Source organism: Heteronotia binoei, chromosome 8, assembly GCF_032191835.1.
Source record: "Heteronotia binoei isolate CCM8104 ecotype False Entrance Well chromosome 8, APGP_CSIRO_Hbin_v1, whole genome shotgun sequence".
NCBI lineage: Eukaryota > Metazoa > Chordata > Lepidosauria > Squamata > Gekkonidae > Heteronotia > Heteronotia binoei.
This window is the reverse complement of record NC_083230.1, coordinates 102184185-102200295: the sequence shown is the minus strand read 5'-3', so window position 1 is coordinate 102200295 and position 16111 is coordinate 102184185. Positions and strand designations below refer to the sequence as shown.

At 44.1% G+C, this 16111-nt stretch overlaps 1 protein-coding gene across 1 annotated transcript in view; it reads right to left on the bottom strand.

Moving 5' to 3' along the window:
* The window catches only part of B4GALNT3 (beta-1,4-N-acetyl-galactosaminyltransferase 3), a 140260-nt gene that overhangs the window by 45979 nt on the left and 78170 nt on the right, over nucleotides 1-16111 (bottom strand). Inside the window, exons 2-3 of the mRNA XM_060245761.1 lie at nucleotides 5973-6076; nucleotides 4186-4263 (exon numbers count right to left, since the gene is read on the bottom strand). Coding sequence (XP_060101744.1) covers nucleotides 4186-4263; nucleotides 5973-6076 — 182 coding nt within the window. The remainder of the gene's footprint in view (nucleotides 1-4185; nucleotides 4264-5972; nucleotides 6077-16111) is intronic.

The window sequence follows — 16111 nt, the reverse complement described above, 5'->3', positions numbered from 1 at the left end:
CCTGCCGTTCTCGTCACCGGCCTCCCTTCCCCGCCCCTAAAATAGTGAATGGGGCGGCGGCAGAAGCAGCCCTCAGCTTCCAGAATGAGTTAAAGGGACCACTGACCAGCCAAGACTTTAACGCACCGGAGGCTAGGGGCTGCTTCTGTCCCTGGCCCCGCTCACTATTTTAGTGGCAGGGAAGGGAGGGCGGTGACCAGAGCAGCAGGGAGAGCCGCTCTCTCACCAGCCTTCCTTCCACGCCACTAAAATAGCGCATGGGGTCTGGAGCAGAAGCAGTCCCCAGCCAATCCGTGGGCCCATTAACAAGAGCGGAGGGCTGGGGGCTGCTTCTGCCCCCGGCTCCATGTGCTGTTTTAGTGGTGTGGAAGGGAGGCTGGTGAGAGAGTGGCTCTCCCTGCCGCTCTAGTCACCGCCCTCCGTTCCCGCCACTTAAATAGTGAGCGGCTGGGAACAGAAGCAGCCCCCAGTCTCTGGTGCATTAAAGGGCCCGCGGCTCAGCTGGGGGCTGCTTCTCCTCCTGGCCCCATGTGCTATTTTAGTGGCGTGGAAGGAAGGCTGGTGAGAGAGCGGCTCTCCCTGCCACTCTAGTTGCTGCCTTCCCTTCACTAAAATAGCACACGGGGCCGGGGGCAGAAGCAGCTCCCAGCCCCCAACTGCTTCGTGGGCCCTTTAACTCAGGCGGGGTTCTGGGGGCTGCTTCTGCCCCCGACCCTGCATGCTCTTTTAGTGTCAGGAAGGGAGGGCAGCGACAAGAGCAGCAGAGAGCCGCTCTGGCTGCCGACTTTCCTTCCCTGCCGGTGGGGAGCAGAAGTAGCAGCCAGCACCCCCACTTGAGTTAAAGGGCTCACCAATCAGCTAATTGGCGGGCCCTTTAACTCAGGCAGGAGGCCCGGGCTGCTTCTGGTGCTGGCCCCGCGAGCAACCTCTCCATCGCCAAATCGCACACGGGGCTGGTGGCAGCTCCTGCCAACATGGCTGAGGCCCTGGGGGCTCCTTGGGGCCCCAGAGACAGGGGGCTTTGGTAAGAAGTTGGGGGGCTGTGCCCCCACAGGCCCTCTCATAGCTACGGGCCTGTCTGAATCTCGGAGTCTCAGAGTGGTCACAATCTCCTTTACCTCCTCCCCCCACAACAGATACCCTGTAAGGTAGGTGCAACTGAGAGAGCTCTTATAGCAGCTGCCCTTTCAAGGACAGCTCCTACAAGAGCTATGGCTGACCCAAGACCATTCCAGCAGCTGCAAGTGGAGGACTGGGGAATCAAACCCGGTTCTCCCAGATAAGTCTCTGCGCACTTAACCACTGCACCAAACTGGCTCTCAAAGAGGAGGCAGATTTGTCTGCAGCCCTTGCAGACAGGGCCGGCCCTAGACTGCCTAGCACCCTTGGCAAGGCTAACTTCTGGCACCCCCTCCACACTGATAATGTCACTAAGTCACATGGGGGTGCCCAATTTGCTGCCTCCATTAGGCTGATGCCCTAGCCAATTGCCTAGGTTGCCTAGTAGTGCGCCAGTCCTGTTACAGGCACTGCATATTCCAGCAAGCACAAGATTCCCTTTCAGCACAGTTAAGGGACATGCTGGGGATGCAGGATATGCAAGAGGCACTGACAATTCAAGCCACAGTGCAGGGGAAAATAACACGCTCAAGGACTTGTAATTTAACCGCATACATCTGCAGCATCCTGGAGATATGTGTTTTTATTGAATGGGACCTTGAATATATATAAATAAAACTCAGTTCCCATCACACCTTGGAGATGAAGGTTCTCTGGTGATGCATCTGGAGAAGATGTCCAGGATTTATGGCTTCTATCCCTAATGCACCCCTGTCCAAAATCATTGCAAAGCTCCCACTCTTGATTCTTTGGATGGCAAATCAACACAAAGGATGCACCTGAGAGCAGATAAGGGTGCTGCCCCTATAGTTAGAGCTGGTTACACATAGCACTCCATTTTTCAGCAACCCAAATTCTAAGCCAAGAGAAAATAAACCTGAACTCTGCAATAAATATAAATGAAGCAATCTTTCAGATTTTTGTATTATCTATTATGTTCCTGCTAGTTTGGGGTGCGGGGAGAACTGTGCTAAAACCTTAATGGCCTATTATCTGAAATGCACCCTCTGTCTATCTACCCCTTTAGTTTGTGAAGTATCACTGGGCTCTGCCGATGCAAATTTTGAACAGTCTTTGCTGTGTTAATGGCTAGAAATATGCACTTCTATTAAAGGATGAGGTTTTCAGCATGCTGAATTTTAATGCTAAAGAACATGGTTGTTCCATACAATGCACAGAACATACACAAACCTTTGCTTAGTTTACCCCTCAGCTGCAGTATTAAATTCAGTTTCAAGCAGGGTATTGGACTCAAAACTGTACCTTGCTGCCCATCTCACTGCTCCCTATATGAAAAAAAGCTCACTTTGGACACCAAAGTGTCCTGAGCCACTTGTGGGAAGGGCGGGATATAAGTTACAGAATAAATAAATAAATAAATAAATAAATAAATAAATAAATAAATAAATAAATAAATAAATAAATAAATAAAATCTTTGATTTTTGCCACCAAGCCATAGAATCACTGATCGTCTCTGTGTGGCTTCTGCCTCTGTGATTGTTATCAATTTGTCCCAAGCACACATAAGGTCTTTCTATCATGTGTTTTGTGTTCCAGGCCTGTTTGAATATCAGGTAAGCAGAGGATCTCCAAAAAGGTTGTGTGCTGCTTGTTCGGTTTTAAAAATACAAGAGGAAGAAGAAGAAGATGATATTGGATTTATATCCCGCCCTCCACTCCGAAGAGTCTCAGAGCGGCTCACAATCTCCTTTACCTTCCTCCCCCACTACAGACACCCTGTGAGGTGGGTGGGGCTGAGAGAGCTCTCATAGCAGCTGCCCTTTCAAGGACAACCTCTGCCAGAGCTATGGCTGACCCAAGGCCATTCCAGCAGGTGCAAGTGGAGGAGTGGGGAATCAAACCCGGTTCTCCCAGATAAGAGGCCACACACTTAACCACTACACCAAACTGGCTCTCCACCTCAAGCTTAACCACCTCAACTGAAGTCTTTATATAGGTACTAGGGCTGGTAAGAAAAGCATGAAATTATGTACATGTAAAGTAAAAAGGAAACCGGTGGACTATCCAAGTGCTCTAAGGGGGAATAACTTATTGAGTAAATAAAGCTGAACTGATGGTTAATACTCTTCTTCCAACCAACCTAGAAACCAAAATACACTGCACAGAAGAGTCTGAAGTTACCATTTCTTTAGCGCTGATACAGTCTGTCTTCTCTCTACAAAGATGTTTTTTACTTTGTGCAGTATTTACCGAGGCCAATTCCCCATGCTAATTTCCTATTCTTAAAAACTGGTGGGTGTGAAAATGTCAAACCTCTTTGGCTGTCAGAAGGCACTCTGTTGTCACAAACGATTCTGAAATCTCTTTTTACTGTACTGGTTTACCAGGAACACACCTTTCCTTGTTCAAACAAATCTGAATGTCATTACAGGTGGGAATAAACTCATGCCCTGTTCCTTTCTTGCCCTCACCTCTTCATTAGGCACAGGAATCACAATGTGATAAAATGCTTAGAAAGATGCCAAGAGTACAACACAGGGGACCCTATACCCACCTGTAATTAATTTGCACAAGAATCTGGATTTCTCACACTTAATTTAATCCACAGGCCCACAAGACATTTCAACAGGAGATAAGCCAGGAGAAATCAAAGGGCAAACTGGGGACAAAACACAGTTCAACTCGATGTCATCTTAACTGCTTCAACAAATGGCAAAACTAGGCTTACTGGAATTACTAGAGAGAAAATTTTTGGTTACAAAGGACTGTTGTAGACAGAATATGAGTTAAAAACATGGCAGGAAAAATAAAAACAAAAAAATCTCATTTTGATATAATTGTAAGTTCCCCAAACCAATAAACCTTGGGGATCTTCTTTCAAGCTTTGGAATTCTTTGGCGCCTTCTTTCAAGCTTAAGAAAGCAAAATCAGTTTGGCTAGCAGACCTCATTTCTAATCCATGTCAATCAAAGAACAAAGCTCCACCATGACCCCTCCACAAAAATAGGTAGCTATTAGCCCGGCCACCAGAACCTCCATCCCGCAGCTTTATTTTCATCATCAGTTTCAGATTTCCATCAGAAGGTATTTTACTGAACATTAACCTCAGGCCTCCAAGGGGAAGAGTTGTCCAACGATGCGGAATCATTCTTGTTGTTCTTGTTTCCTTGGTGCACAGGGTTCTAAATCCATAAAGAGAAAAGAACGAGAGGATGATATTGATCTGTGCACAGGATCTTGCAAAGGTGTCAACACACACCATCTCAAAACCTATCCAAGTCAGCTGGTCACAAAAGTGGCACCACTGGAAGAGTTGCCATTTAGCCCATTTTAAAACCATACCAAATCTTTAGTTCTCTGTCACTTTATTATCTAACAATCCTAGCCAGAATGTTAGAAAGTATTCTTGAAAATAACACTTGCCTGGTCTATCATGAAGTGCCTCTAGGGCAGTGGACCCCAACCTTTTTGGCACCAGGGACTGGTTTTGTGGAAAACAATTTTTCCACGGACCGGTGGGGGTGGCAGTGCTGGGTTTTTTGCCACCCCAGGCTGCCCCCCCACGCCACAGCCCTGCCCCCATGGGGGTCTTTAAATGGGGGGGGGAGACTGGGGCTGTTTCTGCCTCCCCCTCCCATTTAAAGATAAGGGGGGTAGGCTATGGTCACAGCAGCGCTGTTTCTTCTGCCAGCCCGGGACCCTGCAAGGGGAGGCAGTCTTGGAGTGAGGCCATGCCACCTCTTTAGTTCGGAGCGGTTCTGCTTCACTCTGTGGCCCAATTGATAGCTGGCCACGGACCGGTACTAGTCCACGCCCCGGTGGTTGGGGAACCCTGCTCCAGGGAACCAAATTGATCTTCGCCTTTTCTGTGTAAGGTTCAAAATTGTAAAATAGGTATGTAAGGGGCTGATTTTTTAAAAACGCTATTTAACACTGTTTTAACCTGGAAAGTATTGTTTCAACTGGCTGTGGTTTGTTATTATGATCTATTTTTAAATGCTGGGTAGAGGCTTTTTAATGCTGGGTTTTAATTAATATATTGTAATGTTTTATCAGTTTTTGTTTTGTAAGCTGCCTCAGACAGGTTCCTTTAGAGAAGAATGTTCTAAACAAACAAAAGGTGCCCACCTCCTTTCATCTGGGATAGCAGTGAAAGATGAAGACTCCTCATGGGAAAATACTGAGAGAAAATCATGTTGCTGAAACCTGTTCACTCTCCTCTGACTTATCCTCTGGTCAGACAATATAGAATCTGGGCTCAATGGCTCTACAGATGGCAGCCCCTGAGGATAATTGTGTGGTCCACTACTTGCTAATCTAATTTCCCCATCTTCCTTTTCTTCTTACCACATTTTCAGATAGGAAGAGAAGAAAATAACAGTGAATTACTTATTTTGATTTACAAAGGCTTGGGGAAGGAAACAAAGGTAAATAAATACTCTCCAAAACCAAATTCTAAAGCAAAACTGAATAAACTTTCATTGAAATTTCTCCACCTTTTCAGACAAGCTGAGCACTTAAAGCTCATCCAAATGGCTGGTCTCACAATGCTTCTGAAAAGGTGCTCAAGTTTTAGTGAGTTTCCAAGGACAGTGAGCAAGCCTCATTTTTGGCAGGAGCTCACAAGAGTGGAGCTACAGAACATCTAAATTTTACTATGCTCTTTCTTTCTTAACACGCCCCCCCAGAATACTTGCTTCGGGGCTCCATTGTTCACACCCAATGTGAGAAGTTCACTGAACTCTAAGATTTGACAAACTTTCTAATATTTTTCCACACCAAAAAATGAGAAAATAACCACAACATATAAGCAGACAGATGGAAATCTTCATCATGCCACTGAGGCCACTAGGAGAAAGTAATGTAAAAAGTATGATGGGAATAAGGTTACCTCATATTTTGGTTTTTGAGGCAGGTAAAACCGGAGGCTTGGGTCCACTATCAATGTGTCCTGGTTCCCCAGAGCTTTAGCCAGTTCACTCCAGCTTCCATACCCTGTATAAAGATATTCTAGTTAAAAGTTGAGTCAACTCTGATGGACTCACTAAGAATTATCTCATAGAGGCCTCCATGAGACATTTATGGAAACTGTCTTCACCTCAGAGACCGACAAAAATTTCATGGTATAAGTTTCAAGTATCAAAAGCTCTCTTTACCAGAAGTGAGCAGAAATGGAGAGCTCCGAGTCCTTTTTTCCTAGTCAGAAGATGGGAGAGGTGTTTCTGCCCCCCAAAATTCCTCCCCTCCCTGCTCAATCAAGCTGCTTACAATACACATTGCATCTTTTCATCCTTTTCTTTACGACCTCTCCCATTTTCTGGTAAAGGTGGTCCCCTGTGCAAGCACCAAGTCATTACTGAACCATGGGGTGATGTCACATCACAACATTTTCTTGGCAGACTTTTATGGGGTAGTTTGTCATTGCCTTTCCCAGTCATCTACACTTTACCTCCAGCAAGCTAAGTACTCATTTTACCGACCTCGGAACATGGAAGGCTGAGTCAACCTTGAGCCAGCTACCTGAACTCAGCTTCCACCAAGATCGAACTCAGGTTGTGAGCAGAGCTTGGACTGCAGTACTGCAGCTTACTACTGTGCCACAGGGCTCCTTCCATGTTTGATAAAGGGAGCTTTAACTTTCAAAAAACTTATACCCTGAAACTCCTTTTGGTCTCTAAGGTACTACTGAAGTAAGATTTGAATCTGTGTTCTACTACAGACCAGTACAGCTACCCTCTAAAACTGTTTTTACTACGCAGACAGAAAAATAACATGTAACAGTTAAGTGGCTTGTAATTCTATCCTAACATTGCAGTAAAATGGATGCCCCCTGGATAGATAGCAAAAGAAGCAACAATGGGCTATCGACTGATGAGGGAGAAATCTCTGCATACTTGGGGAACTTCCTGGGCAATGCAGAAAATCATACATTTTAATTAACAAAAAGAAATCAGCTGGATGAGAACTAAACATGCTCCAGAACAAGTAGCTGAATGTCAGTTAAATGAACAACAGGGAAGAAGTTTCAGTCCCAAGAGCTTAGCCCTAATAGTCTGCCTGACCTCCTCAGAACTCATATGCTAAGTAAAGTTGGTACTTATATGGGAGACCCATCAAGCAAGCCCACAGTTACTACGCAGAGGAAGGCAATGGCAAACCACCTCTGCTCATCTCTCACCTTTAAAAGAACTATGAGGCAGAACTTCATGAGTAAGTTGTGACTCAACAGCAACTTTACCTTTAAGAGCCTGGAAAAAACCTGAAGGAGGAGATTGTGGCAGTATTTCCGTGTTCAGCCATGAAATTACTCATGGGTTCCCCATCTTGTGCATGTTTACTCAAAGTATCAATATTTAATACCGTGGCAGAAGATGGATTTACTCCCCAACAAAGGATAAAGTAACTGTCTTATGGTATGTGAAATTGTATGCAGTTACTCAAGTCTACGCCCATTGTTTTCAAAGAGCTTAGACTGGAACAACTCTGTACGGAATAGTTTACAGAGTCTTTCTAAAGAAAACCTACAGTTGCAAATGTGATAGATGTGTGAAAAACTTGTAGGGGAGGGGGTGGATCTAACAATACAGGAGCGGAAATTAAAATGCACTGAGTGCAGTTCTGTAGCACAAAAGCTGCAGCGATGTACTAGTACAATTTTTAATAAAATAACTGTGCATATAGAACAGAGTGATGTAAAACAGACATTTCAGAACATTTCATTTTGTTTTGAAATTGTATCTGAACAAAAGTTTTGTAAGGCTCTCCATTTATTATTTCAATTTGCATCTCAAAAATTTTTTTATTGTTATGAGGCTGTTAGGTTTTTGTTTCATATAAGTAAGTTTATGCATACAAATAAAAATGAAAGTTATTACAGCCACAGACCATGGTTTAATACCCACAATGTCCATTTAAATTAGCTATGGTTACATTCAGATGCCACAATAAACTGCACAAATCCTGGTCTACCTGTGCATAGATCACAATTATGTCAAAACCCCCACTACATCTGCTGCTTCCTTCATTTTTCGCTAATGTTCACCCTGCTTTTTCCTCAAAGGAGTCATCGGTATCCTGCCTCAGTTTTATCCTTAAAGCAACTTTAGGCTGCAAGCAGTGATTGACCCAAGGTCAGCCAATGAGCCTTGTGCCTGAAGGATTCAAACCTGGGCCTTCCCTATCCTAGTGTGATACTAAAGTGTACACTACTCCACACCATTGCTCCTGTGGCAGCTTGTTGTAGTGATTAAGAGCGGTAGGCTCTAATCTGGAGAATCTAGTTTAGGGTTGCCAGGTCTGACTCAAGAAATATTTGGGGACTTTGGGGGTAGAGCGAGCAGTGAGGGTATGACAAGCATGATCGAACTCCAAAGGGAGTTCTGGCAATCACATTTAAAGGGACTGCATGTCTTTTAAATGCCTTCCTTTCATTTGAAAATAATGAAGGATAGGGGCACCTTCTTTTGGGGCTCACAGAATTAGATCCCCTGGTCCAACCTCTTTGAAATTTGGAGGGTGTTTTGAGGAAGGTACTGTATGCCATGTTGAAAATTTGGTACCTCTACCTCAAAAAAACAGCCTCCCCAAAGCCCCAAATATTCATGGATCAATTCTCCATCATACCCTGGAAATCGGTCTATATAGGGTATATATAATGGAGTGCCCTGCAGACGTTTCCCTCCCCCCTGCTTTCTGATAACTCTGAAGTGGGGGGAGGGCCTCCAAACCAGGGAATCCCCTGCCTCTAACTGAAGATTGGCAACCCATTCCTCCTCCACATGAAGCCTGCTGAGTGACCTTGGGCCAGTCACAATTCTCTCAGAACTCTCTCAGTCCCATCTGCCTCACAAAGTGCCTATTGTGAGGTGGGGAGGGGAAGCCAATTGTAAGCTGCTTTGAGACCCCTTAGATAGAGAAAAGTGTGGCATATAAACCTTATTTTTATTATCAGAATTACTCCAGATTTACTTCTGGGAATCGTAGGGACAGAACATACAACACAAGCTCTTCTAGTGAGACAGGCAACAACTTCTCCTCAAACATGCCTTTCACCATTCACACCCTCACTTGTTAAAAATAAAACCTCCGGGCTTTCAGTGCCAAAATGCCTCTGATTCTACATCATACATATATTTGGCTCTGTGCCAAATATTGGAAATATATATGGTAGGGGGAGGGAGGGAGGGAAGGAGGAAAGGCATGCCAAATATTGCAAAGTAGTATGAAATTCTCTCAAAACATTTCATTTGTAGCACAAACACAGGAATGTTTCAGAGTACTAGAAAGTATGTAACCTGCTTGTATCATTGCTACTTTGTTCAGTGCTTCAGAAATCTGAGTACATTTTGCACTCCCATAATCTTTAGTTCTTCAATTATCTTTTGCTAATATGATTTACCCTCTAGGGTAGTTCAGCCAATGAACACCATTATCATAAGCAGAGCTACACCCTTTTATGTGTGTCACACCCTTCTATATCTGTTGAAGTAAATATCTTTTAAAAGGTATAGAACAAAATAGTAGTCAAGTTGCACCTTTAAGATCAACAAAGTTTAATTCAGAATGCAAGCTTTCGTGTGCTCTAAGCACACTTCATCAGACGAGGAATCAGGTACAGTGAGCAGAGTTATATAAAACTGCTAGGCAGTGGTTTAGAACACAAAATGGTACAAATTTAAGATCCAATGACAGAATAGTAAAATTAACAAATTGAGCAAACCTTTAATCTGGGTAGCATGATGCTTTCTCATACTCATGCTACCCAGATCAAAGGTTTGCTCAATTTGTTAATTTTACTATTCTGTCATTGGATCTTAAATTTGTACCATTTTGCATTCTAAACCACTGCTTAGCAGCTTTATATAGCTCTACTCACTGTACCTGATTCTTCGTCTGATGAAGTGTGCTTAGAGCACACGAAAGCTTACATTCTGAATAAAACTTTACTGGTCCTAAAGGTAGAACTTGAATACTACTTTGTTCTACTGCTTCAGACCAACACGGCTGCCCACTTGGATTTAAAAAGGTGTAACTCTGGTTAGGATTTGGATGGGCAGCCGTGTTGGTCTGAAGCAACAGAATGAAGTCTGAGTCCAGAGGCACCTTTAAGACCAAGAAAGTTGGCCTGGGTATAAGCTTTCCTGGGTATACTCTGGCCTGGGTATAAACTGGGTATACTCTGGCCTGGGTATAAGCTTTCCTGAGCACAAAAAACTTACAACCGGGCCAAAATTAAATTTTCTTGGTCTTAAAGGTGCCTCTGGACTCAAATTTTGTTCTCCTTAGGAATGTACTGCTAATAAAGAAAGTAATTGCCCATGAAAGCTCAATCAGTTAAGGCTGAACGAGACAATTTTAAGGAGTCTAGTTCTTCACACTTAGCATCATGTGCATATCAGCTGTGACTTGAAGGTGAAATAATCTGTTCACATAGAATAAATGGAATCATACTGCTGGGGCAAGATAATTAGCTTATTAACTATTCTTTCTAACCAGCAACCTCTACCTTTCTCTTTCTAACACATGCATGTGTGTGGAAGTGCATGCGTCCACACATACATTTGCACACGGGGGAAGAGAAAGTGTATGCTTGAGCAAGAAAAGATGCATTATTTTACAAAAATCTCATGAAAATTATGAGAACGTAGACATCATCCTTCCTTCTGCACCACAGCTTGCTTTGCCAGGCTTGCTCAATCACACAGGAGCTACAGAACAAAACCTCTGTTTTCTCCATTGGCTGAGGCTCCTCCCTTGGGGAGGAAAGGGGGGAGGCAGAGCTTGCTTTGGCAGGATCTTCCAATCCAACAACAGAGCTAATGAGCTAAGCCAATCTTCCTCCTAATGGCTGAGTCTTCCACCTCCTAATCCCCTGGGAAAGGAAAGAGCCAGAGCTTCGTTTGTATTAAGTTTTTTAAAAATATATATTTGCACTTGTCTGTGTTCTTTATAAAATTTATCTCTCTGCTATCTAATCTTAAATAGGTACACACGTAGTCCAGCCCAACATGGTTCAGCCCAACCTAACACTCCCGCACCCAACAAGGCCTCATTTATGTCAGATCCGGCCCTCATAACAAATGAGTTCAATGTTCCTGCTCTAAGTTGCAGAATCTTGTGAGCAAAAATTCTACTTTGTGAACTACTAGTATTAAAGTTGTGAGCCACTGGCATTAAAGTTGTGAGCTACTGCATAAATTAGTGTGCTCTGGGGTCATCCTTCCTGAGCTAAGAAAAAAATGTGTGAGCTGGAGGCTAAAAATCTGTGAGCTAGCTCACGCTGTGACTGGGGAAGGCAATGGCAAAGCACCCTGTAAAAAGTCTGCCGTGAAAACAATGAAAGCAATGTCACCCCAGAGTCAGAAACGACTGGTGCTTGCACAGGGGACTACCTTTACCTTTTAGCTCACGCTAACCCATCTCAGAGGGAACACTGGTCCCAGTTTCTTTGTGTTCTGAGAGGGCACAGCTGTAAAGTTTCAGTCCACATCAACAAGGAAAGGAAAGGAAAGGTCCCCTGTGCAAGCACCAGTCGTTTTCGACTCTGGGGTGACGTCGCATCATGACGTTTTCATGGCAGCCTTTTTTATGGGGTGGTTTCCCATTGCCTTCCCCAGTTATCCCCCCAGCTAGCTGGATACTCATTTTACTAACCTCGGAAGGATGGAAGGCTGAGTCAACCTTGAGCTGGCTACCTGAATCCAGCTTCCGCTGAATCGAACTCAGGTCGTGAGCAGAGAGTTCAGACTGCAGCTTTACCACTCTGTGCCACAGGACAAGGCAAGGGTATAAATTTGCTTTATTTGAGCTGTAGCACATGAAGCCTCAGTGTCTTGAGGGGGGGGGGGGGAACTCCATCTAAAATTCATAGCCCAAAGCCACTCGGTAAACTAGAGGTCTGCTGAGATTCTAAGACTGGTTATGTGGGTATGTTCCACTGAAAATTGTAAGTACAACAGATGTGCTAATGGCAGTGAGTGTGAGAAACGCATTTCCCCCCCAAAGAAAAAAATACTGCTGTTTGAGCACTGAAGGAAAGTGATATTCCCATGACAGAAGCAGTGTCTTGAAGGGAGACATGAATTTACCACAACAGACAAATAACCATTATGCTTTAAAAAGGATAATCTCAGCAGGTCTTTAAAGTATAATACCCTTTATCTCCTCCCCCCCCACCCCCGCTGCCCTTTCTGCTGCAAAAAGATGTCAGTCGGCCTAAAGTAAAATCCCTCCTGGCTCTGAGAACTGAAGCTCAGCTGTTTTCCTTCCCAGATGCCAGCTTTGAAGTCTATCTGGGCTGACCACCAGCACTAAGCAGCATTCACCTCAAAAATAACAAGAAAAGGAGATAAACATGCAGAGCAGCAGAAATTCATTCATCCTAAATGGCTTTTAGGTGTGGAAAAACGCCAGCTGTCTGATCTTTCAGCATACTTTGTGCCTGAAACCATGCACTAAAACTTAATTAAAACAAGAGAAGGGAAGTTTAAATGCCCCGAGCTGTTTCAGTCTACCTGGTGGCTACAGCTCTGGAATCTGTTTCAGTTAACTTATCAAAAATCTTTGAACACATAAGGAGGAACAAGAACTTGGGTGACCAGGTAAGAAGTGTGGCAGGGCCACTGCTGTTATGCAGAAGAGGGAAGAAGAGGAGGAACAGGAGAAGGAAGAATAAGTACTACTACTACTACTAGTAGTAATAGTAGTAGCAGTAGCAGCAGCAGTAGTAGTAGTTGGTTTTTACACCTGGCTTTTCTCTGCCCTAAAAAAAGGGTAAAGGTAGTCCCCTGTGCAAGCACCAGTCGTTTCCGACTCTGGGGTGATGTCGCATCATGACATTTTCATGGCAGACTTTTTACAGGGTGGTTTGCCCTTGCCTTCCCCAGTCATCTACACTTCCCCCCCCCCCAGCAAGCTGGGTACCCATTTTACCAACCTCAGAAGGATGGAAAGCTGAGTCAACCATGAGCCAGCTACTTGAACTGGCTAAGCTTCTGATTGAACTCAGGTCGTGAGCAGAGCTTTGACTTCAGTACTGCAGCTTACCACTCTGCGCCACTCTGCCACATTAGAATGAGCTTGTGCCTAATGTGAATTGCATGAAGAAGTCTTAGCTTGACGTCAATTGATTGATATTACAGAACAAAATGGCTCTATGAAAAAGCATACTGTAAGGAAGACTGGCTACATCAGGGGTGTGTGGCCTAATATGCAAAGGAGTTCCTGCTACAAAAAAAGCCCTGGTTCTGTCTTTAAAAAAAGGTTAAAATTGCAATGTTCAGGGCTCGTCAGTTCTGTCTTTATTTATTTATCGTATTTATATCCCGCCCTCCCTGCCGGAGCAGGCTCAGGGCGGCTTTGTGGGTAATAGCCACTGATGGGTTTTGATGAGGCCTGTAATCATGACCAGCATCATGACCATCATCAGAAAAACTCCAAGTACTTCTCAACCTCATAACAGATAAAAAGTTCCCAGTACTTCGCATTGTAATTGTTTGGCAGGCCACAAAAATCTTTAAGTTGGAATTTAGAGTTTAGTAGTCCCTTATGTGTAGCAGGCAAACAGGTGCACAGATGCATTGTGTTTATACAGACCCATCTCATAGATAGGCGGCCTGCTTATACACATACGGTACGCAGTATTGCACAAAACAGAACAAGGTCATGCTTAAAGGTGAAACAGTTAAGCAATAAATATGTTCTACCAAGCACCTGGTGCTAAGATCATCATAATATTTACTTTTTTCATTGGATCCTGTAATTAGTGCTGGCTCATTTCCTAGTGTGTTCTTGAAACCACCAATATGATACATTCAGGGAAAACAGATCAGATTTTGGGGCCCAGCAGAATGTACACAATATCGTACCATACACAAGATCATGTTTCACGTTGCCATCTCTAGGTTTTCATTCAGTTTGTAGACACCAAAAAATAAAAATAAAAATCCAAGTTTCATTTAGTTTCAGACTCTTACAGAAAACCCTAAACCATCCAACCACTCAATAACATTTTCACTCAGAAATTAAGCTACTTTTATAAAGTATGGTTTGCTAAGCAGTTGCAAAATATGGACAGGTGGTCAAGACACTTCTAAAATGGAGGGAAACACTGCAAGGCACAGCACAGGGACTCTCCACCCAGCAAATATGAAGAAGAGGAGGAGGAGAAGATGAAGATATTGGGATTTATATCCTGCCCTATACTCTGAATCTCAGAGTCTCAGAGTGGTCACAATCTCCTTTTACCTCCCCCCCCCCCCACAACAGACACCCTGTGAGATAGGTGGGGCTGAGAGAGCTTTTACAGCAGCTGCCCTTTCAAGGACAACTCCTACAAGAGCTATGGCTGACCCAAGAACATTCCAACAGTTGCAAGTGGAGAAGTGGGGATTCAAACCCGGTTCTTCCAGATAAGAGTCCTTGCACATAACCACTACACCAAATTGGCTAAGAATAACCTCTATAATTCTTAGCCGAGCTACAACTTCCTGCCTGAAGTAATGAATACACGAACCCCCATTATACTGAATCAGACTCTTGGTACATCAAAATTAGTATTGCCTACTCAGAGTGGCAGCAGTTCACATTATCTCCTGCCTGGTTCTTCTAAGTGGAGATGCCAGGGACTGAACTTGGGACCTTTTGCATATCAAGCAGATGCTCTGCCACTGAGCTACAGCCCTCCCAGTCATTAAAGGTAAAGGTAATCCCCTGTGCAAGCACCAGTCATATCCAACTCTGGGGTGACGCTGCATCACAACATTTTCATGGCAAACTTTTTACGGGGTGATTTGTCATTGCCTTCCCCAGTCATCTACACTTTACCCCTGGAAAGCTGGGTACCCATTTTACCGACCTCAGAGGGATGGAAGGCTGGGTCAACCATGAGCTGGCTACCTGAACCCAGCTTCTGCTGGGATCGAACTCAGGTCATGAGCAGAGCTTGGACTGCAGTACTGCAGCTTACTACTCTGCGCCACAGGGCTCTTTGTCCCCATCATTAACATAATGCTTAACAGAGTCCATTTCCATTCTTGGCTTCCCAGAGTTCTTGCTGCTGTACTACCAGTTTATATTTGAAGGTGGAGGTTTCGGGGAGGGGGGGGGGAGCCCTGAACAGGAATTCTGTGTTTCTAATGGCAAATGGACTATAATGCCAGTTGCTCGATGAGCCAATAAACAGCTTTTAATTTTATTATGTTTCAGGAGACCACAATGATGGGAAATTAAAGGTGTCCATTTGGGAAAAGACAACAAAACAGTGGATGCAAGCCTACAACAAACAACTTAAAAGCTAGAAATGAAATACTGGAATAAGTATATATAACATTTTTTTCCAGACCACGAATTTTAATGTATGTAGGATGCATTGGATGAAGCACAAACTGGAATTAAGATTGCCAGGAAAAACATCAACAACCTCAGATATGCAGATGATACCACTCTAATGACAGAAAGTGAAGAGGATCTAAAGAACCTCTTGTTGAGGGTGAAAGAGAAGAGTACAAAAGTAGGCTTGAAACTCATCACAAAAACTAAGATCATGGTATCCGGCCCTGTCACTCCTTGGCATATAGAAGGGGAAGACTTCACATTTCTGGGATCCAAGATCACTGCAGATGGTGACTGTAGCCATGAAATTAAAAGACGTTTGCTTTTTGGGAGGGCAGCTATGGTGAACCTGGGCAGTATAATAAAAAGTAGAGACATCACCCTGCCAACAAAAGTCCATATAGTCAAAGCAATGGTATTCCCAGTAGTAATGTATGGATGTGAAAGTTGGACCATAAGGAAGGACGAGCACAGAAGAATAGATGCTTTCGAGCTGTGGTGCTGGAGAAGAATCTTGAGAGTCCCTTGGACTGCAAGAAGATCCAGTCAGTCAGTCCTAAGGGAAATCAACCCAGACTGTTCCCTGGATGGTCAGATGCTGAAGCTGATGCTCAGATACTTTGGCCACCAAATGAGAAGGGAGCACTCCCTGGAGAAGATCCTGATGATGGGAAAGACAGAAGGCAAAAGAAGAAGGGG